Source organism: Pithys albifrons, chromosome 28 (genome assembly GCF_047495875.1).
Source record: "Pithys albifrons albifrons isolate INPA30051 chromosome 28, PitAlb_v1, whole genome shotgun sequence".
Taxonomy (NCBI): domain Eukaryota; kingdom Metazoa; phylum Chordata; class Aves; order Passeriformes; family Thamnophilidae; genus Pithys; species Pithys albifrons.
Window position 1 is genome coordinate 3,019,329 of NC_092485.1, and position 26,595 is coordinate 3,045,923.

A 26,595-nucleotide genomic window follows, 5' to 3' on the forward strand; every position below is an offset into this window, starting at 1 on the left:
GCTGAGGGCAGACGCCGTAAGCCCGCCATCATAAGAGCGGGCAGGCTAGCCCATAACGGGGAGCGCCCAGCAGGGAGGCGCCATCTTGGCTGAGGGCAGACGCCGCGCGGCCGCCATGGTGGAAATGGGCGAGTTCACTCCGTACCGGCAGCTCGGCGGTGGCGGAGTTGCTCCATCACGGAGCCTCCAGAGCTCACGCTCCTCGTGTGGGGGATGCTCTGACAGAACAGTCTTGGCAAACAGGCTGGCGGAGCACTACTCGGTGATCCCGCTGGCGGCAGCGTCTGAGGGCGGTGGGGGGCGCCATCTTAGCTAAGGGCAGACGCCGCGCGACCGCCATGGTGGAAATGGGCGGGTTCACGCTGTACCGGCAGCGCGGCGGTGGCAGAGCCGCCGCATCCCGGAGCCTCCGAGGCTCCTGCTCGTAGTGTGTGGGATGCTCTGATGGCGCAGCGGGTGCGCTTTGCGGACAGGCTAGTGGAGCATCACCCAGTGATGCTGAGAGCGGTGAGCCGGAAGCGTGGGGCGGCGCCATCTTATGTGCGGGCAGACGCCGCGCGGCCGCCATCACGAGAACGGGCAGCCCGCCCCGTACCGGCAGCGCGGCCGTGGTGGAGCCGCCGCGTCCCGGAGCCTCGGGGCGCTGTCGCTGCCGTGCGGGGACAGTGCGGGGACAGCGCAGAGCATAGCCCGGGTGCTGCCGAGCTCTGCGGCCCCACAGCCTGGGCCGTAACCCCGCCCCGGAGCGCGCCCCGCCCCTGTCCCGGCGTGCCCGGCCGCCATGGCGGAGAGCGGCGGCCCCGGGCGCTGGGAGCTGGTGCGGCGGAGAGCGGCGGCGCCCTGGGCCCGAGCGCTGCTGGCCGTGGCCGCGGGGCTCGGGCTGCTCTACGCGGGGCTGCGGCTGCCGCTGCGGCTGCGGGACGGGCTGGCCGCCGGTGAGGGACCCCCGGGGGCCGCGGGTGACGGGGCGGTTGTGCCCCCAGGGCTGCGTGCGGGGATGGCCTCGGGCGGCGGGGACAGGGAGGGGCTGGAGCGTGTCCAAGGAAGGAATGGAGCTGGGAAGGGGCTGGAGCGTGCCCAGGGAAGGGAACAGAGCTGGGGAAGGGGCTGGAGCCTGTCCAGGGAAGGAAATGGAGCTGGGAAGGGGCTGGAGCAGCAGGAGCGGCCCAGGGAGCTGGCGGAGGGGCTCAACCTGGAGAAAAGAAGGCTCAGGGGGGACCTTCTCGCTCTCTGTAACTTCCTGACAGAAATGGTGAGACAAGTGGGGGTCGGACTCTGCTAACAAGGAATAAGGGATAGGATGAGAGGAGGTGGCCTTAGGCTGTGTTAAGGGAGGGTCAGGTTGGACATCAGGAGGAATTTCCTCATGGAGAGGGTGGTCAGGCTTTGGAAGGGGCTGCCCATGGAGGTTTGGAGTCCCCATCCCTGGAGGTGTCTAAGGAATTACTGGATGTGGCACTCAGTGCTCTGGGCTGGGGGACAAGGTGGGCACTGGGCACAGGTTGGATTTGGAGTTCCTGGGGATCTTTTCCAATCTCAGTGATTTTGTGAAAATGTATTTTCTGAGCTCCATTTCCCAAGTCAGCAAAGTTCTCAGCGTACCAGAGATCCTGTGCAACCCCTTTGCTTCCTTATCACCTCAAGGTGGGGATGGGGCACAGGGTGGACTTGGTGATCCTGGGGGTCTTTTCCAGCCTCAGTGATTCCGTGATTCTGTCCTGGCAGTGCCCACGGGCCAGTTGCACACCCTGACCTGCAGTGACACACTGGGCACATCACACACCCTGGGGACATGGTGGGATCTGGGAATGGGCAGCCCCAGGGCAGCTGGAATGAGCCAGGGCTCTGCCAGGCTGGAGCCCTGCCCTGGTCACCCCTGTCCTTCCCTCCTTCCCAGGGGGTGGTGGAGGTGACAAGGCTGATGTGCAGTTTGAGTCCAGAGCAGCACTAGATAATTGCATTCCCTGCCCTGTGCTGTCAATAGCAGGAGGGAGAGCTCTGTGGGAAATGCATATTTGTAGCACTGAATCAAAACAATATGATTTTGTCTTAGATTAAAGTGAAATAATACATTAAATTGGCTTGTTGTGCTCCACCACCATGATATGGGTGAGACCATGAGCTGCTTTGTCTAGAAATGTTCAATGATTTTTTTTTGGATTGGGTATAACACCTGATGGACTGGCAGAGCTGGTTACAAACAATATAATACATGGCAAGGATTCTCTTACAAAGTAGCATTATGAAGTTACTAGGGCTGTACTATGTTATATCTGTAATAAACAGCTATTCCTCATTTTCAGTTCTGCTTGATAAGTTGTTGCTTTTGTTTCTCTTCACAGTGACTGTGTTTTTAAGCACTTTGACTCCGAAATTCTACTTTGCTCTCACAGTGACTTCGTCTTTTATATCTGGACTGATATTTGTAAGTGGTTCTCTTTTTTTTTCAAAACACCTTCAGCACCTCTCAGATGATTTTGTGAGAGGTAAAAGGAATGAGGATCAGACTCTAGAGGGTGCCTTTGGGCTGGGAAGAAACTTGTTTAGTGTCTTCTTTGGTGTATTGTAACTATTCTTTGTGAATCTGAGGAAATAACTTGTATGGAATCGCAGGCTGGTTTGAGTTGGAAGGAACCTTAAAGCTCATCTCATTCCAACCCCTGCCTGTGGACAGGGACACCAGAATCATCTGACCCTCATGCAGACCATGACACTACATGTAAATCTTTCTGGTTAATCTTTATTTTCAGTATTAAAAGGCAAAGAAAATGTCATTTCTTGTCAATTAAACATATTTACCTGAATGTGCAAAGTCTGTTTTAATGGATTTCTGAGCAACCTGGTCTGGTGGAAGGTGTCCCTGCCTATGGCAGGGGGTTGGAATGAGGTGAGTTTAAGGTCCTTTCCAACACAACCATTCTGTGATTTATTCTTTGAGATTATTTTTGTCAAATTAAAAAACTCCACCTCTTGAGTACTACAAATTTGGTATTACAGGTGTGGCTGCAACTTGATAAATCCTCAGCAGACAGAGTATATAAAGTTTTTTGCTCTATTCCCAGTTTCCCTATGCAGGCACTGCTGAAAGGGTTTATGAGTTACCCTGATGACCTGGGGAGGGAGGAACATGATGTGTTTGACTCAAATTTGAATGTTTTTTTTCAATCTCTTTCCTGTTCTGTGGGTGATCCTGCATGCCAGGACAGGCCAAACCAGCTGCTTTGTGTGGAGACGAGTTCCATCTCCAGTCAATTTGCAAGGGGATTTACTCACTGTGAACACTCTTCACCTCTCATGTTTGCTGGAGGGGCATCCCCTGAGGAAATTTCTGGTGCTTTTGTCTCCTGTGACAGGTGTTTGAGTGGTGGCACTTCCGAAAATACGGCACGTCCTTCATCGAGCAGGTTTCTGTGAGCCATCTGAGGCCCCTCATTGGGGGGGCAGAGAACAGCCCCCCACCCCCAGCAGCCTTCTCAGCAGGGGACAGTGAGAGCAGCAGGCAGAACATGCCAGGTGATGATTCCTGATGGATCCCAGCAGCTTTCCTTAGGCTTCAAGGTGGCTGGTCACCTGAACTGGCTTTCAATGGCTTTGGCTCTGCATTGGTGTTGTAAGGAATGGAGGACACCTACAGTTCATAAAGTGTTTTATTAATGGTGGTAAAAATCCCCCTAAATAATAAAGTATCTTTGCTGTAAACCATTCATTGTTAAAAATATGATTTAGAAAATGTTACACATTTAGCTAAACCTGTTTTAGTAATAATTATTTACTGCTCTAAATACGTGTAAGGCAAACATTGCATGAGTGTACCTGGCAGTGTTTAATTTTCCTACCAGGTATTTGTGTACCCCAGCAATGTTGCTGGTCAAAAATATAGAGTATTTATATATAATTTGTATGTATATTTATATATTTAATAACAGAAGTTTATGAAGAAGATTCTATGATCATGCCTAACTTGTGTAACAATCACAGTAAAGCAGCTTTTGAAAGCAAAACTGCATTTGCTTCACTGCATTTCAAAGTCAAGATAATATTTCCTCTGTTCTTCATTTAAAAATGACTTTCTTTTTTCCCCTCTCCAGAGTGCAAAGTGTGGCGAAATCCTCTCAATCTTTTCCGAGGAGCAGAGTATAGCAGGTATTAATTATCTTACTTTCCATTGCATATTTTTAAAATTAATTGGGGCCATACTCATGACTTGTTCACAGAACTTGCACTGGTAATGTCAGGAGACAGCTGGAGACCTGCAGGATTGTAGGGGTGATTGATGCCAGTCCTGTGTTTAAAAGGCACCAAGCCAAGCTTAGGCAGTTTCAATGGTAAGAATGCAAATATTACTGTAACATTATTTTTCATGAGAGTAAAGTAGGAGAAAAGCTTTATTCTCAGGTTGAGATTCTGCTTCTCAATTCTCTTTTATTAAACTGGCATGGCTGTATTGTAAGCCTTTGTTATTTCATAGGGAAAGCTGCTTCCTGGGAATCCAGTTCCATAGTTACTTAGACCTTTACAACTTGTGCACCTTTACAATCTGCCTCTTACTGAAATCTCTCCTATTGAAGGTACATGTGGGTGACTGGGAAGGAGCCTCTTACTTACTATGACATGAATTTGTCTGCTCAAGATCATCAGAACTTTTTCACCTGTGACACAGACGCCCTTCGGCCCTCGGATACAGGTACCAATGTCGTGTGTGCTGGAGAGTGTAAAGAGGGTATTCTTAATGAGCTTGAATGTAGATCAAGCTGTCATGTCAAACACTTTGTGAAGCTGCAGCCCTTCTCAACTGTTAAGGAGCTTTAGTAGATGTATAGAATGGTTTAGGTTAGAAGGGAATTTAAAAGGTGATCAAGTTTCACCTCCTGCCAGGGCAGGGACACCTTCCACTAGATCAAATTGCTCCAAGCCCTGTCCAACCTGGCCTTGAAATTTAGTGAATTTAGTGAAATTTAGTGAAAAGAGGTCTTTCTACCCTGTGCAATCTGTGCAGCTTTAAGGCTGTCAGGATCCTGACATGTTTTAACATCTCACACATTTCAAATAATTAACACAAAACTGCAAACCTGGATTGTATTCTCAACAGCCAAAATATGGTCTCATTTAAACTTTAGTAACAAATAGTGCAGTCTCCAGGATTTTTTTTCCCTCGTGTTCCACATGTTTAGTGCAGCAAATGTTCTTTACCTGGTTATTGTCAGTGTGGGTGTGAATTATTGTCAATTTGTCACATTCCGGAAGTGTTCCTTGTCAGTTGGCTGTGACATGCCTGATATGAACGATGTGTTTTTATTTCACAAAAGGGAGTGGATTGTCTCGCTTGCTAAGCCAAGACTAATATTTTGTTTCCAAATGAAAACTCAAACATTTTTCCACGTTATTCTTGCTGGACAGCAGAAGGTTTTGTTCCAAAAGAAACATGTATAGATTCTTCAGTTTTCTTATCATCCTTGAGATAGGCCAGATATGGAACTCCATGAATATAAGATTTTGGAGGTTTTTCAGTGTGAAAATTATATAGTTCTGCATAGAAAAGGGTAGCTCTGAGAGTGTTGTTCTTCTTCTTCTAGAAGTTGGTTTTCAGTTTGTTTTCAATCTTTCCCAAATGGAAACATAGTGGGGAGGGGTTTAGAGTCATTGCATTGAAACAATTTTGAATTCAAGTTGTAAATCAAATTATACTTTTGAATAAATTTCAGCCTTTTTAATTGTTTCCTAGAATGCTTTCTAATGAGGTGATAAATTGTTATCGTTTCAATTGGCTTTGCTGTGGGATTCCACCCAAGTGTGCTTTGTAAATTTAAAAAGAAATTGTTTAACCCTTTATGATCTGACAGTTTGCTGAGTATAATCCCAATATAGTTGGGTTGGAAGGGACCTTAAAGCTCATCCAGTTCCACCCCCTGCCGTGGGCAGGGGCACCTTCCATAGCCCAGGTTGCTCCAAGCCCTGTCCAGCCTGGCCTGGGACACTTCCAGAGATGGAACCCATAACAGGCAGCCACAGCTTCTCTGGACAACTTAACATTTAAATATGAAGCCCTACCTGTGCAAGACACAACTTACTCCATCACTTGTTTTCTTTGAAGTTCTGTTTGAAAGCTTAAATTAAAATTCTGTGCAGGTCTGTGCAAGAACCTGTGTTTAACAATTGCTCCTGCCAAGCTTTCAACAAGCCTTGGGAAATGTTTCCAAAAATCTGTAGCAATTTAGAAATTGTACATCTGCCTGGTTATGTAAGCTGTCTTTGTGCTCTGTGTAGGAGTTCTGAAATGGTCAGTGCAGAATCTTCCTGGTGGTGTTGCTTTCTTAAACTAAATGTGGGGCGTAACGAGCTGTTGCAAGAGTTTGATGCTTGTGGTAGAAACAGGCTGGAATTAAACCACTTGTCTGCTTTTCCTTGTAACAATCATAGAGCAGATGATTGCAGAATGGAAGTGAATGTTAACTAGAGCTGCCTCTGAGCAGCCAGCATTGCCTCCACTGGCTCCCAGGTGTGTCTGTCCCTCACAGCCTTTCCATGTTTTTCCAACAGTTATGCAGAAAGCGTGGCGAGAGAGGAACCCTCAGGCCCGGATTAAAGCAGCATATCAAGCTCTGGAGCTGAACAATGAGTAAGTTTATAGGTTGAGTTGCTGTATTTCTAGTGGGAAAGACTAAGTGGAGGGATACTGAGCACATGATCAGCTCCTTCAGCTGAGGGACTGGGGTTGTTTAACGTGGAGAAGAGGAGGCTCAGGGGAGACCTTATCATTCCACAATTCCCTGAAAGGATGTTGTACCCAGGGGGGGATTGGTCTCTTCTCTCAGGCAACCAACAGTAGAACAAGAGGGCACAGCTTGAGCTCTGCCTGGGGAGGTTTAGGTTGGATATGAGAAAGAAATTCTTTGCAGAGAGAGTGCTCAGGCACTGGAATGGGCTGCCCAGAGAGGGGGTGGATTCCCCATCCCTGGAGACTTTTAAGATGAGACTGGACGTGGCACTGAGTGCCATGATCTGGTAATCACAGTGAGGTTGGACCAAGGGTTGGACTCGATGATCTTGGAGGTCTTTTCCATCCCAGCTGATTCTATGATTAATAACTCACTTTTAGCAAAGTTCTGGATACCTTAAGAGCAAGTCCTGTGCCTGAGAATTGCACAGGGACTGTCAGTTGCACTGAAGTATTGAACTGTTGTATTAAAAATAGCTTTTTGTGCTCCCTTGCTCTTGGGAAATATTTTTTAAAAATCTTTGTGTCAGTAGCAATATAAAGTGAGAAACTTTATTCAGATGTGGAACAGTCCAAATTAAAACATGTGATCTCATATTCAGAGATGGCACTGTGGTAGAACTGTGTTTGGAGTTCACAGATGCCACTCCTGCAAGGGATTTAGAATATTCTTGTAACACAAACCAGTTTCACCCAGTACTCTGATCCATTTTGTTATGTTGTCTTGTTGGTTTTGAAAAAGCAAACCAAATAAAAAACACATTTTCAGATAATTTCAGATAATTTTTATGATTTCAAGGAAAATAATTTAAGTTGCTTTTCTCCAGGTGTGTGTGATTTTTTTCTGTAAAATGGAAAAGGTTTCTGTTTTCCTGATGCCCAGCCTTTGAACTGAAGTCAGTATTTTGGTAATTCAATATTGTAAATACTTAGATCTTAAACATGAGTGAAACCTCCCCTTTTCTAATGCTTCTAACACTAAAAATACTAAACTTCATTCCTCATAATAATTAGTAGATTTTCTCTTATTTCAGTTGTGCTACTGCATACGTCCTCCTGGCTGAGGAAGAGGCCACAACTATTGTGGATGCTGAGAAGTATTTCAAGCAGGCTCTGAAAGCAGGAGAAATGATCTACAGAAAGTCCCAGAACTGCCATTCCCAGAGCCCCCAGCACGAAGCACAGCTGAGTAAGGACTTTGAATCACATAAACTCTTGAGTTTGTGTGAGCAGAAATGGAAAACTAAAGTAAAACTAGTAAGGATTGAAACTGATAGACTCATATTTTTTTTGTGTTTGTCATCAGGAAGAGACACCAATGTGCTGGTATATGTGAAGAGGAGACTAGCAATGTGTGCCAGGAAACTTGGGAGAATAAGAGAAGCAGTAAAAATGATGAGAGATGTAAGTAAAAGTAAAACAAAAAGAGAACAACTGTTGTTTTTAGTCACATTGTCCAAATTGATGGATTTAAGTTCCTTTCTTGGCATCATAATTAATCTAATTGAATTTTCCAGTGAGACTTTCACATCATGATTGGACGCAGCCTGGTCTAGTGAAAGGTGTCCCTTGGCAGGGGGTGGAACAAGATGAGCCTTAAGGTTCCTTCCAACCCAAACCATTCCATGATTCTATGAAGTGATGCAATTCTCTTCATGCTGCTTCCCTGCCAGTTTCCAGCACTGTGAAAGAGCAGAACACTGAAAAATCCTGCATTGTTGTACTGATTTCTATGAACTATTTCAGGGGCTCAACTGCAATTCTGTATGTAATTTATTTCTCTTTTCTGATTTGCAGTTGATGAAAGAGTTTCCACTTCTCAGCATGCTGAATATCCATGAAAACCTTCTGGAGGCACTGCTGGAGTTACAGGCTTATGCAGATGTCCAGGCAGTTCTAGCCAAGTATGATGGTAAGGGGAGGCTGTTGGGAAATGTGGGTGATTTTGAGTAAGAGTGTGAGTGAGGTGGGCAGATTGTGTCTGTCCAAGGGCAGCTGTTTGCTCATGATCTCAGCTGGGTGACCACCTTCCCTTCATCAGTAACAAACAGGTGCTTCCTCAGTGCAGGTCAAGTGTTTCATTTGACTGCTGGGGACAAATTTAAGCAAGCTAAATGACATATAAATTATTTTTCATGTTTTTTAAGTTCCTTTTAATCTGTAAAGAAACCTTTCCTTTGGTTCAAGGATTATTTTAATTAATCTCTTTTGCATCCCTGGTTATGCCTAAATTCCTCAGCCTTTTTCAGCCAGCACATAGGCCTGTAAGTAATTGATGTAAATAAGCTGGAAAAGATAGTTTTCCTTTCTGTAATCTTCCAGTCTTGGCCTCGTGCTGCTGTAACACTGAGGTTGCTCCTCAGAGATTAGCAGTGTGCAGATGTGCTGCTTGCCAGAGATTAGTGGTGGGCATTAAACAGTGCAGTTTGCTTTCACTTGCCATCTCAACTAATACATTTCAGTTGTTGTGCAAGTCTAGCTAAAGGTTAATAAAATATATACTTATTTTTTATTGTCTTCAGAGTTTGCCACCTAGAGAGTGCCCACATCATGAGGGTGCAAAGTGCTGCTGTCAAAGCTGCCCTTAGAATCATAGAATGGATTGGGTTGGAAAAGACCTCCGAGATCATCAAGTCCAACCCTTGGGCCAACTCCGGTCCCTTTACCAGATCATGGCACTCAGTGCCACGGCCAAGCTCAGCTGAAAAACCTCCAGGGATGGTGAATCCACCCCCTCTCTGGGCAGCCCATTCCAATGCCTGAGCACTCTCCCTGTAAAGAATTTCTACCTGATCTCCAACTTCAATTTCCCCTGGCAGAGCTTGAGCCCATTGTGCCCCCTTGTCCTATTGCTGAGTGCCTGGGAGAAAAGACCAACCCCCACCTGGCCAGAACTTCCCTTCAGGTAGTTCCTGACAGTGCTGAGGTCACCTCTGAGCCTCCTCTTCTCCAGGCTGAACAACCCCAGCTCCCTCAGCCTCTCCCCATAGGACTTGTGCTCCAGTCCCTTAAATCCCTTAAATCACCTTCAGAGTGGAGGGACACAGCAGCAGTGTTTTATGACAGCCATTCCCAGGAGTTGTTGTGTTGTGTTCTCTCTTGTGTCTGTTTTTTATTGCCTCAGGGGATCAAAAGTATTATGTTTTCCCCCAGTTCCTGTGCCCTTTCTGCTTAGCCAGACTAACACCCTGCTCCTGTTCCTGATCATCCACATTCTTCTGTGTGGATCCTCCTTAATTTATCAAAACCATTTGCACTTTTCCCCGTGCTTCTGTTAACATCAGGAATTGTGACACTTAAGGGTTGCTGATTTTTTTCTTTTTCCTAAGCATCTGGAAAAGTGAGTTTGAGCTTCAAACTCTGTGCAGCACCCCTGTGTTTTGCTTGACACGACAGCCAGACTTGTACTAAGTGATGGACAAGCCCAGGATGGGATTTACAAAAAAAGCAAGAGCCATCTGACTATACACAACATGGTACTTGGGAATTACACCCCAGACTTTGTCTGCTTTTAAAGTAAACTTGTACTGTGGAGTGCTTACCTTCTAATCTGTAATTGTCAGCTCAAACTTGGCTTCAGATATTCTACAAAGCTACAACTAATAGAATTTTTCCCCATGGAACTGGAAAAGAACGGAAATTGCATTTTTGTTAAAATTTGTCTACCTGTCTGTAATGTAATTTTTTTGGTCAGCTTCTAGTCAGTCTCTCTGTATTGTGTAAAACTCTGTGTTAATGTACACTTGCAAAATTAGGTGAAGGTTAGAAGCTTGTTTTAATTATTTGTGGGTTAATACAGGAAATATATCCTGGTTTTAGGTGTGTTTTTATGTATGTATTTCTCTTCTGATTGTTTCAGTATCTTGGTACATTTAGAAGGAAAAAAATCACTCTTTACCCCCTAAATATTGAGTTTTCAATCTGACACTGACTGTGCAAAGAAATTCAAAGTTTCTAATCACAGCTGAAATGTTCCAGATGTTACATGGCATTGTCTCATGTAGCTGAGTAAAAATCTTTAAGCTCAGAGGGTGTGGGTTTCAAATGTTTGTCTTCCTTTGGAATCTTGCAGCTTAATTATTTTTTTTTATCATAGATATCAGTCTTCCAAAATCAGCAGCAATATGTTACACAGCAGCCCTGCTAAAAGCCAGAGCTGTTTCAGAAAGGTAAGCAAGGACATGTGTAAAACCAGTGCTTTGTTGCTAATCTTCTGTAAAACAGAAAGTAAAAAGGTCTAAATCTTCTGTTTTAAAGTTACTTGTAATCTGCAAAGAAATCTTTGCTTCCATTCAAGGTTTATTTTTTTAATCTCTTCTACATCCCTGGTTAGGCCTAAATATGTAGCAGTTACATTTCTAAGAGGAGGTTCAGTGTATTTATATATACACATAGATGTGTGTGTAACTAAACATGATTTAAAGTTCCCTTCAAGCATCCACAAAGTTAAAACAAGTGAAGAACTTTCTCAAGAGCCCATGAATTGGCCAAGTACTTTTGTGTGAATTCTTTTCTCAGCACCTTTCTTGGGATTTTCCCCAGTTCTTTGTGGGTTTGGGGTGGGTGCAGGAGATTTTGCTGTTGGCACTTCTCTTTGGGGCTGCTCTGTGCAAATCTGGCTCCAGCTTTGCCTCCCAGCAGGTGATGCTGTAACAGTGAGGTGAAAATCTGGGCACTCACCTGCCAGGACTGACATCAAATTTCAAACATACCTGTGTCATCTGGGCATGGAGAACAGTCAGGAGACCTAAAGGAACATGAACATTTTTCTCCTAGAAGGATTTGTTTATCTTTCTTGATAAATCAGCCAATTTTTAACGAACTCCAAGCTCACTATGCAAATAAACACCTGGTTAGGGTTTATTATTTATTACTTTTGTTCAGTGTGGGGTTTTTCCCTTCAGGTTCTCCCCAGAAACTGCTTCCAAAAGAGGGCTTAGTACAGCAGAAATTAATGCTGTGGAAGCAATTCACAGAGCTGTGGAATTTAACCCTCATGTTCCAAAGGTGAGAGTATTTTATTTCCTATTGGACCACTTTTATTGTATTCTGAAAAGTACCATGTTATAATATCATTTTGGTATTGCAGCCTTTCTAGCCCCATGTTTTCTGGAAACTGATTACAGCTCCAGCCATGGAGTTGTTAAATGGTTTTATATCATAAGTACTTGGCCAGAATTAGGGGTTTGTGGGTTTTTTTGTTTGTTTGTTTTTGTTTGGTTGGAGGGGGGGGGTTGGAGGGTTTTTTTGTGTTTTTTTTTCTGATTTTTTGGGGTTTTTTTGCAGTAGATGATGTTCAGACAGGGATTTTTGCACAAAAATTTAACCTTGGAATTTCCTAACTTGTTGAAAAATCCAGTGAGATACTACTGAAGCCCTTTCATTCTGAGTAAGTGTAATCATTAATAAATGTAGATATTTAAAGTCATAGAATCACAGAGTGGTTTGGGTTGGAAGGAACCTTAAAGGTAATCTCATTCCAACCCCCTTCTTCAAATCCCTGAAGCCAAATTAAGTTCTCCAAACAATAACCACTGTAGTATTCCCAAAACCTTTATTCTTCTGTGCTTCCCATCATGGCTCCATGGATATTGAAAGATCTACAGTCACTGATTTTCTTCATCCACATGTAAACAAGATTAAGAGTCTACATCACCACAGGCTGTAATTTAATGTCTGACATTCCTCGAAGTGGCCAAAGCACAGATTGCAGGTGTGAAAGTAAAACCTTCCATGGCTTTTCACTGTCCCAGTGCTGGGGATGGATTCAGGGTAAGACCTTGAATGCAGGAGGTTGGTCAGTGCTGGGCCTAATCCCCTGCAAATGATGCTGGAGCCCCAGTGGCTGGAGCTGGGAGGGCTGGAATGATGGGACTGCTCCCTTCTGTCTGCCTGTCCAATCCAATAGAATGTGCACTGGCAGAGCTAATTGCTGGGAGAAATTGCTGCTTGTTTGCATGACTGATCAAGAGCAGAGCAAGTTCATTTCAGACAGTCTCAGACAGATTTTTCTTTAGCCTCTGCCTTTAGGGGCAGAAGATTATAACGCATTATCATTATCTAAAAGTCCTTTTATTTTGGGTGTCCTCCAGTTGTTTCAGGAGCCTCATGTACCTTTTTAAAGAAGTTAAGGATCATTTCAAACAGGCTGTTAACAAAATATGGTCTGGGTTCTGCAGACAATCATGGAAACTGATTCCAGGTTTCAGTAATTTGATATTCTCTAATTGTGTATCTACCCAGTCTTCTTTTTTTTAAAAAAATTGCAATATTGCCTTGAAAAACCAATTTATTAAATGGCAGAGCAGAATTTTATTGGTCCAGGCTGTCTGGAGCTCTGAAATGCTCATAGTCAAAGCAAACAAGTGAACAAGGGCACAGAAAATGAAGTAACTCCCCAACAGGTTACAGTGGGGAAGAAAATCTGATTTTTGAACTTGCACTCTGTTCTGTCCTGTGGACTAAAAAGAAATGAATGTGTAAAGTAGAAATCCCTTTGTTCTTGCATCTGATGGAAGGGGTTGTCTTTGCACATAACATCATTTTGCATGAGGAAAATAAAATAAGGTTTGTTTCTCTTTGTTCCCAGTTCTGCTTTTACAAGGCTGGGGTTTGTTTGGAAAGTTAGAACCAGCTAGAAAACTGGTCCTCTTAAGCCATTTCCAGTTAGAGATCTGAACCTACATTCTGGTACTGAATGAAACAACCTTTTCCAATCATATTTTGAATATCTTGGAGATTTTTATTACGTATAAAGCATTCAAACCCCCAGATATTCTCAGTACTGACACGTTGCCTGTTTTATGCTTAAACATCGACATGAAAACCTGCCAGACTCTGGAATTTCTCTGTTTATGTGGTGACACGGGCTCAGGGAGAGCCAAAGCCTGCAGCTGAGCATTGGTGTGTTGTGGCAATACTTGCACTGGGGCTTCCTCACCACTGGTGGGTTTATATTCCCAGTTAGCACAGTGGGAAAGTGGGCACTGTGGAGAGCATGAGGAGTCAGGTCAGGGGTCAGATATTTGAGACCATTTTCCCACAGCAGCCCTGTGTGAGTGATCCTTTACTGTGTTAAAAAAAAAAAATTAAAAAAAAAATTGAAGAGGATTAGAGGGGATTAGCAAGAATATTACCCTCCAGAGTGCAGGCCCAAGGCACTGAGAGAAGAACCTAGCCAGGCAGTAAATGTGCTTTATTTGGCTGGGGCACAACCCCTCCTACATTCCTTGAAGAATCTGAATGGGAAAAGTTAAGTCCTCAAACTGGATTAGTAAATAATCTCATAGTTTGTGGCATCTGCTGAAATAAATCGGTGAGTTTGCTGCATTCTTACTCTTTGGGGGACACCCCAAGGAATTGGCAGCTACATTGATCAAAGATGTGGATTAACTGTGGCTGTTATTGAATGAGACACTGTGTGGTAGGAGAGAACAACCCACAGGTAAATACTGGAGCTGAAACTGTCATTTCATTCTTGTAAAAATTACTCATCTGTTTTTCAAACCTTGGTTCAAATGAATACCTGTCTTTTTTTTAATGTACCATAAGAAAACATGCTGCATTAAAAAAATTGCATGTCCTGTGTTGCAAAGGAAATGGGAAATGATTAAACCTTGTGTTCTTTGACCCTTCTGAGCATCACATATTCTGCTGATGGAGGGAGAAGGCTGAAATTGAAAAAACCTGAATTCAGAGATACTTTGTGGTAGCCCAGTAAAACCACATTAAAAGAAATTTTTTTCCCCTGGTTTTGGTTTGTTGTTCTTCCTTTGGTTTAGCACACTGGCTCTTTGGGTTTGCTGCTCATACTTGAGGGCTAACAAATCCTCAGCCTCCTACACTGAAACTCTCAGTGGTGAAATGATGAGCAAAAATACCATTGGTTTGGGGGTTTTTATCAGTCTAAATTTGTCACTCATTGGCATTGCACCTGCAGCATTATCCTTATGTCTGTTCCACAAAAATGTGTTTTATTTTGCCTTACTGAAGATGTAGTTTTTTCTTGATTTTTTCAATGTGTGAAAGCCCTAATTTAAGAGTCTTGCAGACAGGAGTGTGTTTTGCTGCTTTTCCCTTCCCACACAGTGGCTGCTCGGGGTCAGGATTGGGCTGTTCCCTCCACAGGTGGCCCCTGTGATACTCTCAGTTGTGCCTCAAACAATCATTTAGATTTCACAATGAAAGGTTTTTGGAATATTCCATGTAACCAAGTGTGCTTTCCATTTGTCCTTGCAGTATTTACTAGAGATGAAAAGCTTAGTGCTGCCTCCAGAGCACATTCTGAAGAGAGGGGACAGCGAGGCTGTAGCTTATGCTTTTTTCCACCTCCAGCACTGGAAGAGGATAGAAGGAGCTCTAAATCTGCTGCACTGCACATGGGAAGGCAGTAAGCACCTCTCCTTTTATTTTTTTCTGTACAGTAGACTAATCTCTGTGTCTTTATTCCCCTCAAACATGATTGGTTCTCATTGTGAGAAGCTGGTTAGATACAGATCTAATGTCACCACTCTTTTTGCAGCATTTAGGATGATCCCATACCCATTAGAGAAAGGACATCTTTTCTATCCCTACCCGAGCTGCACAGAAACTGCAGACAGAGAACTGTTGCCAAGTAAGTGGTTTCTAAGCAGTAATGATAATAAAACACAAGCTAAGGACATGTTCAGTTTGTGGTATTCTGTATTTACCTTACTGTGATTTTTTTAGTTTGGGCTTCCTGGGAAGGGGATTCAGCTATTTGTTGATGTCCCTCCCAGAAGATCCTGAAGCACTTGATGTGTGTGTGTGTGGTAAATGTCAGCTTGATGCTGTAATGGCTGAAGTCCTTCAGAGATGAAATTTGTGTGGGGGACATTCAGCCTGAGACTGGCCAGTTTTGAGAACAACAAAATGGACTTTTTTTAAAAAATGTTTTTTTAAAAAAGTCATTAATTCAATTACTGTTGTAGCAAAGAATCCATCCACGGTTCCCATCCTGCTTTTGGGTATCCATCAGAACCTGTTTTTGCAGAGAATCCTTGGTTAATCTGTAATTTCATAGAACATGTGTTTCTTTCTGTCATTGATTCATTGGTCCATATTTGTCTGCTGGATGCCTCCACAGGAACTTTTTATCCATGTGGATTTACACTAAGCTTTGATGCTGAAAAGTGAGTCTTCTCCAGCTGCTCATTGCTGCAAGGTTACTTTGTGCAATTATGAGCCTACATGGTTTGGGTTTTTATTTGAGTAAGGAAAATAAACTAAATCACTACAGCCTATGCTCCTCATATTTAAGAAAATACCATCAATTTAGATTAGAATTGGACTGTTAATTGTACAACTTGATAGAATTCCTTTGGGGCTGAACTTCTGTATCTTGAAGAAACACAGTTCCCCTGGGATTGGAAAGAGCTACTGCAAGAGCCCCAGCAGAGCCACAGAGACCACAGCTGTGGACAGGAAAACTACCCATACGTGTTTCTATTTAAGCCTGAAGTTATATTTAAAATGTGTAATTTAAATTTGCCCCCAGACTGCTTTAAATTACTCATTTCTCACTTATGCAGGATATTGCACAAGGAATTCCTTGGTTAGCAACTAACCCTAAATTGTAGACTTCCCAGCATAATTAAACACCAACACATGCAGATATTTCAACACAATCATTCACGCATTCCTGTTATGTTTTAAATATAAAACTACCCATAAATAAAAGCATCTTAACACTTTTATTGCAGCACTTCCTCAAAAAATCTTGACACTTAATTTTTTAAAATTTATCTATTTAAAATAATGTTGGCCAAATCAATGATTCAAAAACCCAGGATTGGTCTAGGGGTAACAACTCTCAAATGTGTGGAATTATCTTTACTTGTCCTTACCTATTTTGGATTTGGTTTAAATTTTCCAGTGTAGGAAAATCTAGTGCAAAAAAAAATTAATCCTTTTTTTTTTTAAACACTTTCCTAACTTAGGTTAGGACTTTTCCTAAATGAGATGAATTCTTAGGCAGTTTGAATCTCTGGGTAATGTTAACATCTCTGATGGGTGTTAGACATGGATCTCCAAGAGTTCTGCTTAGTTGTGCTCTAAAATCATATAATTAAAATAAAGCCCAAGCACTTTGCCATTAATGAGTTGCAAAAGCACAAAGTACTTTTGCTGGGTGTGCTTTTTAATCATGTTTTCACATACCAGCATTCAAAACCAGAAACTGAGAGGATAAAGTGTCTCTTTCCTCTTCAAACTTCAGTTTGAAAAGAATACAATTGTACTTTCTTCTGGTTTAAAAATCGAGGGGTTTGTTAGATTTTAAAAACAGCTTGTCAAGAAATTCAGCCCTTTCATAATTACTTATAGAACCTGGTTTTTTCTTTCCCTTCATTTAAAAACCCTTTCAAATCATTGGATAGAAGTCAGAGCTGCAGGTATTGAGGCAGTAATTGCAAATTCACCAAGCAGGTCCTCAGCTGGTGACCAGTAGTAGTGTTGTGAGTGCTGAAAGCTCCACATGCCACCCTTAGCCTGGCTAATCACCTGCTTTGGGTTTGGTTACCACAGATTGGAAATTGCAAGGAGCTGCTATGTACAGAATTTATAACCCAGTCCTGGTCCTGTTTTCTTTGGGGTCTGCTCTGTCAGCTGCTCTGAACAAATTTACTGTGGTCTACAACCAGGAATCTTGGAGGGGTATTAAGAAGCTCCCTTGTGTGTGTAGAGAACATGCTGGTGGGTTTGTACTTGCTCAGATTCCTTTAGGGTGGGAGATGTGCTGTTCCCTTCAGGTGAGAGCATCAGTGCTCCAGAATTGTTTTAATTGGTCTGGGTAATTTTGACAGCTTGTTAATTTTAATTCTCTCTGTTCTGATAGAACAGTAGGTACCAAAAATTGAGCCTGAAGAAATGCTGCAGAAATAAAGCCTATGCAAGTGAAAAAGAAGATTGGGAGGGGAATATTAATAATTAAGATAAAGATGTAATAACTTAATAATGAAGAGAAGCATGTACTGGAGGGGAAATATTTTTGAGAAGTTTGTTAGTACTGGAACCTAAGATGTGCTGCACAAGTCTTGAGTCCCCACTTACTCCTTCTGAAAGTGCAGAACTGAGTCAAAAGACTATAAATAATTCAGAAAACAATCCTGGATTATCAAACACCAACACGTGTCATTTTTTCCTTTTAGCATTTCACGAAGTCTCCGTTTACCCCCAGAAGGAACTTCCCTTTTTCATCCATTTCACAGCAGGCCTGTGCTCCTTTTCAGCCATGCTGGCCCTCCTCACCCACCAGTTCCCTGAGCTGACAGTCATTTTTGCTAAAGCTGTAAGTACTGTCTCTACCATGGCACTTGCTTAAGTACCTTGTGGGATTTTGGGGAATCTTGATGTCCAGGGTGAAGTACCCTCTAGTCACCCTTGTGCTTGTGGGGCATGAATTATTTTATCTGCTTCAATAAGAGTCTTGGTAGTGACACATGTTGAAATTTGGGCAAAATGTCTGTTTTGACAAGAAGCTGAACTGTCCCTAGGACATACCATGGCTTTAATTTGTTATGCTGAGAGAGCAGCATTTCAGCACCAGAGAAATTTTGCCACAGAGCACTGTGTTGAGTATGGATTTTATCCTCATACAAGTGGAAGACTGCAGTGGGAGAACCTCAAAAATAAATTTGCTGACTGGAGATCTTGAGAAGTGAGTGATAAGCAGGCTGGGCTGCAGGAAAAACAGGTCTCTTGTGAGCATTGGAAACCCACAGCATGGTGTGAGTGGAACAGATGAGAACAGGTAAAGTAACTGTGAACTTCAAACCAGGTTCAGAAGTGAGTTGAGCTGTCACTTACCTTTCAGTATTTTTAGATCTCATCTGTTTCCAGTTACTAGAAGGAGAACGTGTTCAGTGACCACAGTTCTGTCATTTGAGTACCTGTTCAAGGATCGAAATTGGACTTGATGATGGCAATAATCTGTGATGCTTTAAATATGTCAGTTGTTGGTCTTGTATTTTAAATATGTCATCTCTTAAATATGTATCTTAAATGGGCCATATCTTAAATATGTACATTTCAGTGAGTGTCTTCTGTGCCCTTCTCCTTTCTCTCTCTGCCTTGCTCTTTTTAGGGCTTCTTTTCCTTATCTGTTAACACCTGCTGGCTCTAACCTTGTCATCTCTCCCTGGACTGTGGAAGCTGAGGGATGCATAGGCAGCTTCCCACCCCAGGCTCTCCAAGTTATCCACACAGTAGGTTTGGCCTTGATTGACCTGCAGGTCTCGTGCAGTAGAGCAGAGTGGCAAATAAAGAGCTCTGAACTCTCAGTGAATCATCTACTGTAGCTTTGCTAGTCAAAATAGAGGGTGAAAGGCATTTGCTTCCTGGCTGGTTTAATGCAGCAGGTAATGGAGACCCAGGGGGAAAGCCCTTTATTTTGCCAATACTTTGCTCCTAAAAAGCCTTGGCTTTGCTAGTGAGCCAGTCCAGTGTCCAAGTCATGCAAATCTCAGAGTGGGGCCTCATTTCCACACAGTTCTGTTGATCTTTATGTTGGAAAATGTAGTTGGACATGCCAGTGACAAATTTCAGTGCTGCTCATAATTGGCTGGGTTCATAGTAACTAGGGGTTAACTATCTGCTTGATTAATTCTGTAAGGGCTGCATTAGCAAAGTTGTGTGATTTCCAAAGAGATACAAGGTCAAATGTTATGCTAACAAAGAATTGCTTGGTGAAGTTCTCTCTGCTGGGTTTCTTGAACCAAAAAAAAAAAGACTTTGTATGATAGAGCTGGCTTTGCACAATGGCAGTTTGGATGTCAAGTGACATGTCCAAGTTGTGGGGAAAAAACTCCCAGAGTTTGGTCATTTGGCAGTGTGTTTGTTTTCTGTAGGAAGGGATGGATAGTGTCTGTTCAAGTGATCAAGTAACACATTGTCACATCATCCCCCAGCCAAGTCACAGAGGTGGCAGGCACAGACAAAGGGGTTCTTGCCACTCTCAGTACCAGATTAATATTGGCAAAAGTGGAAATTGTGTACTGAGGTCATTAGGCAAGAGGTGAATTCTGTATTAGTCTCTTGAGATTGACAGCTGAGAAGGAAATACCAACTTCCAGCATTCTGCTGTTTTAGCTGAAATTAATGTTAACTCCCAATCATACTCTAATGACTCTAATGACTACAATTCTTCCTTACTCTAATTATTGCATGATTGTACTCTTGATCCCATTCCTGATGTTTTCAGAAGGACTTAGAAAACTTGCAAGAAACAGTGACATCCAACATCAAACTAATACTTCTGATTTCATTGCCCACAGGGCAATAAAAACCAAAATGGGACTGGGACAAAATGATCTCTAAGATCCCTTTCAACCAAAACCATTCTGTGATTCCATGATTCAATTAATAACTTTCTTCAATATTTTAACTCTAGATAATGCTGTGAGGGCTGGTAACACTTTATGTATTATCTCTTGTGTTCTGGAGCTCTGTAGCAGTAGCATCTAGTTGAATTTTCATATAAAAAATGGAATATTGTCTTCTATTTAATGACACCAGTTGTTATGTTAATAAAGCAGTTATTATTTGCTGTATCTAGTGTTACATCTTCAAGTAATTCCAGTGCTTTTAGCTTTTAAAATTATTTTTTCCCCTGTATATTTCATTATTTCAAGTATTTTTCACCTTAAGGTGCTTTAACTTACTAAATATAGTAATTTGAGATAATGAAGTTCTAGATGGTTTATCTGGAGTGCTTTGGCCCTAAGAAAAAGCAATATACAAAATGTATCTCCAACAAATTCTTGAATTTCCAAGAAATCAAGAACAGAATTTTTAGGCAATTGGAAAGTATCATATCTGTGGCATTTTTCACTGCAGAGCTCCAAGCTGTGACTCCTTAGATTACATTTCAGTTGCTTCTTAATCCAACTGTTTTTCCAGCAGTTGAATCCACCACATGCCTCGGAAGGGCTTTAAGGAGTCGAATACCTTCCTATTGACTTGAAAAGTCTGAGTTTACATATTTTCATTTGTTAGTGCTTGAGTTTGTTTCCTCCATAATAAATCACAGGGTAAGCCTTGGCAAATTGCTAAAAATATTCCAAGTGGCCAAAAATCACAACGAAGCATTTACTGGTTCCAATGTATACAGTGTGATCCAGCAGGAGCAGGGCCTGGAGCGCTGGCACCGGCTCCGCGTCGCTCCCTCCGGAGCGGGAAGTGATCCTGCCCCCGCGCTCCTGGCACTGGGAGCTGGCACCACAGGGGTGTGCAGTGTGTCCTGCACTTGTGGGAGGGCCCACAGGTGTTGGGGGCTGCTGCTGGAAGTGTTTAGTGTTCACTGAGCCAGTTATAGCCCATGAAGATGCCCAGAGAGGTCGTGGACTCTCCCTCCCTGGAAGTGTTCAATGCCAGGTTGGACAAGGCTTGGAGCAACCTGGGCTAGTGGAAGGTGTCCCTGCCTATGGCAGGAGGTTGGAATTTGATGAGCTTTAAAGTCCCTTCCAACCCATTCTGTAATTCCATGATAAGTAAAGAAGGACTGTGTGAGTTGGTGCTGGTGAGGAGAGTGGGACAGGCAGTGGTGGAGGATCCACCTGAGCTGCAGTGCCAGTGCAAGTTCTCCCAGAGGGCAAGAACTCAGCCTTGCTGTTTGTTTCATCTGGATTTGTGATCTCTTGGAGAACCACGCTGTCCTTGGTCATCAGACAGCTCTGTTTCTCAAGCAGTTGCTGCTTAAATTCATCTCACTAAGTGACAGAAAGGAGGAGGTACACAAAAAGGATGACAATTATCTGCACAGCTCACTGAACAAGCTGAAAAGCTACATCAAACAACCTCTGTTGTAACTGCAGACAAAAGGGTCTGATTATTTTTTCATTCAGTATGAATTTTTATTTTGTAGTAATTACATGGGTGGAGAATTGAGGGGCTGTACATCATCTTGCAGAAATGAGGTTGCACAATTCCTTCTGCAATACAGAGACACTGAGAAGCTGCTTTCAAGGACACCAGTGATGCAGAGTGGCAGCAGGCACTGGAAATAGTCTTCCCAGAAATTCCTGAAAACACCCAACATATCTTCATAGAATCATGGAATGGTTTGGCTTGGAAGGGACCTTAAAGACCATCCAGTCCCATCCCCTGCCATGGGCAGGGACACCTCCCACTATCCCAGGTTGCTCCAAGCCCTGTCCAGCCTGGCCTTGGACACTTCCAGGGATGGGGCAGCCACAGCTTCTCTGTGCATTTTCAAGCAGATCAATCCAATTTCTTAAATCTGAACCTTATGCTACAGGAATAGACCAGTATTAGTTAATATTAAATTATTGAAAAAATAGTGTTGCAGTGTTCCTGCTGAATCCTACTGAAAGCAACTTCCTTCTTCAGGGAACTGGACAAAATCCTGAGACAGTCCATGTTCCAAAGTGGTTTGATATGGATCGCTTGGTATTTTCACAAGAAAGAAAGAAGTCATGGGACTTAAATGAAAAATTGGCTAATTTTTATGATTGCAAGATCAGGAGAAAGCATTTCCCATTGTGAATATTCCCTAGCTCCCCATTAGAGCATTCTGTGCCATTTTGTCCATAGCAGCCATCTAAGGACAGAAAATAGGACAAAGCAGAGCCGTGTCTGGCAAGTCCTGCTTTCTGTGACACTCTGCTTTACTTTCTGAACAAATCCCCCTACCACTTTCCCCAAAGCTCATTAAGTGAGACTGGAGAATTAAGTTTTTAGCCAGCTGCTGAACTTTTCATATTTATAAACACTTGAGTCTTTTGCTTATCTAAGAGAAAATGTGTATAGTTTGGAGATGTGCACTTCCCTGCCAATGTGTAATGAGTGGTTCTACACTTGATAGGAAAAAAAAAGCCTGAAGTTTCCTGTCAGAGCTGAGTGTCGATGCCAAGGGCAAAGGTTTCTTGCCTTGCTAATCTACATCTTAACTCATGCACTTAATGGGAAGGTGCCACACGCAAACAGGCAGGGAAGAGCTGGCTGCAAGGGAAAGCTCCTGCACTGCTGTGAATGTTATGCTTTAAAAGCCTTTTTAATGTAATATTTGAGGTTATGATAGAAGCCAGGAGGGCCAAAGTAAAACCTTCAAAGTAAATGAGTCCCATCGTTGCTGCCTCATGAAACGAGGGTTTGTGTGAGGATAACTCACATCCCAGTGGAAGACTTGGGGGATGGGTTGGAAAGGTGCAGGGGAGCTTGCACCATTTGTTTTAGCCTAATCTTTATTTCTGGAGCTGTTTAGATGGCATCTAGAATATGGATCCTGTCTGGTCTTGGTGGAAGGGCTGTTCAGTTTGCACATGTTTGAATTGATGACCTATAAATCAAGACATGAGATGAACTTTAAGGTCCATTCAAAACCCAAACCATTCTGTGATGGTATGATACACTGCCCTGCTCTCCTCAGTCTGGTCAGCCCTGAAGGCACAGTGCTGAGCAGCTGGCAGTGTTTACCCTGGAGAAATGCCACCCTAACCCTCCTGCTCCTGCCCAGGTGCTGCGGGTGCTGTGGCCGGTGAGTGCTCCCAGTGTCCTGGCCTCCAGCTGAGTGGACCACACCAGGGGTGAGTGGACAAGGCTGGAGCTGTGGCTTCCAGAGGTATTTCTTCTTTTGTGTGTCTTCATTAATACTTAATGTTTGCAACAAGCCTGTTTTGTGGCACCAGCAGTGAACAGATGTAGTTCTGTTGCCTTGAGAGAAAGACACAGGGTGGGTTTTGTTCATACCTTGAGCCTGCGGGAGGAAGTTGGTTTGGAAGCTGAGCTGATTTATTGTTTTGTTCTGTTTCTTTCAGTGCTTTGGGACTCTTCTTTCACCCTTCAGCTTCACTGTGGAGCACATTGAGGTCCTGCTGCTGTCCAGCCTGTGGCATCAGCCCGTTCAGTGTGACTGGAGTGTGTTTTCCATCATAGTTTGGTTTTATTCTCACAAGCCTCACCCTGGTGGTTGGCTGACCCCCAGTTGTGGGGGGCAAGGAAGAAATCTGGGCTCTTCAAACGGATATCTTTGACAGGTTTCCATGTTGATGGTGCTTAACATATGAATTTCTTCTTTGGCCTTAGTCTGTAATCATCTAAGAAAATAATTTTTGTTGAGCAATAGTTTATTGCTCTCTAAATCACTCAGACAACTGGAAGCTCATACTTCCTCTGTAAGAAAGGAGAGTACACAAACTGAGCAGGTGTTTGGAGTATTGATACTTCCTTCTCAGCTGCAGATGCACCAGATACTTGGCTTAGATTTAATTTTATAAGCCTTTTTCAAAATATTTGTTAACAGCAAAGTATGGTTCTGCTTTCTTTATTAAAAGGTTGCTTCTTAACACATTGAATTTGTTGACTTCTTAAGCGTCTGTTTAATATAGATTATAGTGTGCAAACAAAGATGTGTTTCTTCTCTATCCTTAAAGGGTAGTTGCTGCATAACTCAAGGAGATGGTTGTATAAACTCCTCTCTCTCTTGTTATTCCTCCTTTAGATTTAATTGTGCATCTTTTACTCTTCAAGGCTATGCATTTGGAAAGACAGGATGGTTTCTGAGACTGCCCAGAGGGGTTGTGATATCTGCTTGGGAGTCTTTTTGGGAGACCTGAACTTTCAAGTGTTAGTCCAAAGTACTGTCGTTGTTGATATCAGGACTTGAGGAGAATGGAGATGTGGAGAACTCTTCAAAGGAGTTGCTTCTTATCCTGACCAGCCCCAAGGGTTTGTTTACTGCAGAGGTGCAAAGATGGCTGTGGCAGCCAAGTGGTTTGGGCTAATTGGTGTGACCTCATTTCCACTTTCCCACTAGAGAAAATGTCTCATTTTTCCCATTCAGGTTTTCTGTTCAGCATTGAGGGGGCAGAGTCATTTTAGCCCAGGCTTCTTAAAAGGGGAAGTGATAATAATAGCACAGGTTTGTGGATAAATGCTAATTCTGAGCTCATGAAAACCCATCATCTTACAGATAAACACATATACTTACCCCTAATCACTGGGGAGATCCTACAAGTTTGATCTCCACTATCTTTGTGAGGGTTTGTGACATTGATGGTTTCTTTCAAAGGTCATGTAAATTATTCCAGTTCCTGAACCCTGGATGGAGGAATCTTCTACCCTACTCTGTTCCCTGAAACAATTCCTAAAGGAATCAATTACTTTACAAGGTCAATATGAGTTAACCTGGAATCTGTCTTGACACAGAAGACCAAGAATTTTTTTTCTTTTTTCTTATTTTCAAATCTTTCTTTACCTTGTAATCCAAGTACTATGAAGCTGAGAGTCACCTCTGCATCTCATGTAAGTACAGTTTATTTGTAACTCTGGCTGAGAGGAAACACACATGTTTGGGTAGAAATGCCATTGTTGCTCTCCACTGTATATTTCTATTGACTGACTTTAATCCAAGTTAAATATTTGAATTTATTGAGGAGTCAAAAGGGGAGCCCTACAGAAAGGTACTACCTCGTGCTTTTTGGAGTTACCTAACCACTAGTAGGTAATATTCTCAACTTTCTTTCCAGTTGGATGTGTGTCACTGGGGCTGTTTCTCACTTTGGAATCATTGTGGTGATTAATAGACCTGTTGTGTTCATGTGATTTCACTTCTTGGTCCGCAGGGGCCCATAAGGTAACCAACCTAATGCTTTTTAAAGTTGAACCTTTTCCAGCAGTTGTGTGGGGTTATAAATGAAGCTCTGCCTCCCATGTATCATCCCAAGAGCTGCTTTCTCTCACTGTCCTCCCCTGACATAACAGTAACAGAAAGGGGATGGGCTTGTGCTGAAAGGAGAGCTGGCAGCAGGCTATGTAATGAAAATCTTCCTGTCTCTAGAAGTGCCAGCAATTCCTGAGGAAGGAGGAGTGCTCTGTATGATTTCCTAGCAGGATTGTCCCTGGGTTTTAGGAGTGTTCTATGCCACATGGGAGCAGGGACTTAGACCTGACCCATACCTTAGTAATACCATCTCAATTAAGTTGTGTGTATATATATTTTAAAAATTACAGTTATGACTCGGGACAGATAAGCATTGATGTAATTTCCCTGAAACATTCACTGAGATGACCTTACAGCCACTGGGATGGAAAAAGCCTTTCCTTGAGGCACTATGTGGCTTTAACAGACTTCTCAGATTTTCAGTTCATTGAGTAGCCAGTGAAAGCCAATCTTGAAGATCAGCATTTATTTCTATTCCTAATGCTAATGTGTGTTTGTAAACCAGGATGATTATAGTCTCTTTGGTCATATAGGCAGGGTTTGAGTTTGGGGTGGGTTTGGTTTGTTGGTGGGGTTTGATACTCAGTGTCTCACCATGTCATTACAGATCAGTTCATGATCAGGATGTCCAGGAAGAGGATCAGGATGTCCAGGAAGAGGAATGCTGCATTTCCTCCTACCAACCTCTTACTACTCCAGAAGTAATTTCCAAAAAAGATAAGGAAGGGAAGGGGCAAGTGTTACCACAGATAGTAAAACTACAATTTGTGAGGCAATTGGGCAACTGAATTTTTGTGTGAATTTGTCTCACCACTGATTTTAATGACAAGTGTGTAAAGATCTTTGTGGATCAGGACTTTATTGTGTGTTCATCTGGAAAGACACAAACATGATTTAACACATTGCATGAAGTGTTTGGAGGTTGTTGTTGACATGCTGTTGGGTATTTGATGGAGTATTTCAGTTGGTGTCTCATGATAGTACAGTGGGTGCTGCTGGAGGGTGCTACCTGCTTTCCAGGGACACAACTTTCCACTGGCTATTGGTGCTACTAAAATAAAACTCTTAAAGCAAAGGTGAAGCAGTGTAGACTAAATATTTCTGGGTAGCAGGGTCTGTTCGAGGCAACTCTAGTTCATGTAGGCTCATGAACCACATCAGAATTCTGGAGAATGAGCTCTCT

The 26,595-nt window shown here is 42.9% G+C and overlaps 1 protein-coding gene across 2 annotated transcripts; it reads left to right on the forward strand.

Moving 5' to 3' along the window:
• The first annotated feature begins 590 nt into the window (after positions 1-590).
• Positions 591-23,598, forward strand: ST7L (suppression of tumorigenicity 7 like). Of its 2 annotated transcripts, none has more exons than XR_011699785.1 (16): positions 591-935; positions 2,343-2,425; positions 3,354-3,513; positions 4,089-4,143; positions 4,569-4,684; positions 6,538-6,616; positions 7,750-7,904; positions 8,022-8,119; positions 8,513-8,627; positions 10,812-10,884; positions 11,620-11,722; positions 14,954-15,104; positions 15,237-15,329; positions 17,884-18,023; positions 23,208-23,312; positions 23,509-23,595. XR_011699785.1 is itself a non-coding variant. In XM_071578632.1 (16 exons), exons 1-15 carry the CDS (start codon positions 782-784, stop codon positions 23,259-23,261), a joined length of 1,629 nt encoding a protein of 542 aa, XP_071434733.1. In that variant the 5' UTR covers positions 591-781; the 3' UTR covers positions 23,262-23,277; positions 23,509-23,598. The 2 variants fall into 2 exon arrangements, 1 of the variants encoding a protein (XP_071434733.1); XM_071578632.1 differs by having other exon boundaries at positions 23,208-23,277; positions 23,509-23,598.
• Positions 23,599-26,595: the final 2,997 nt, after the last annotated feature.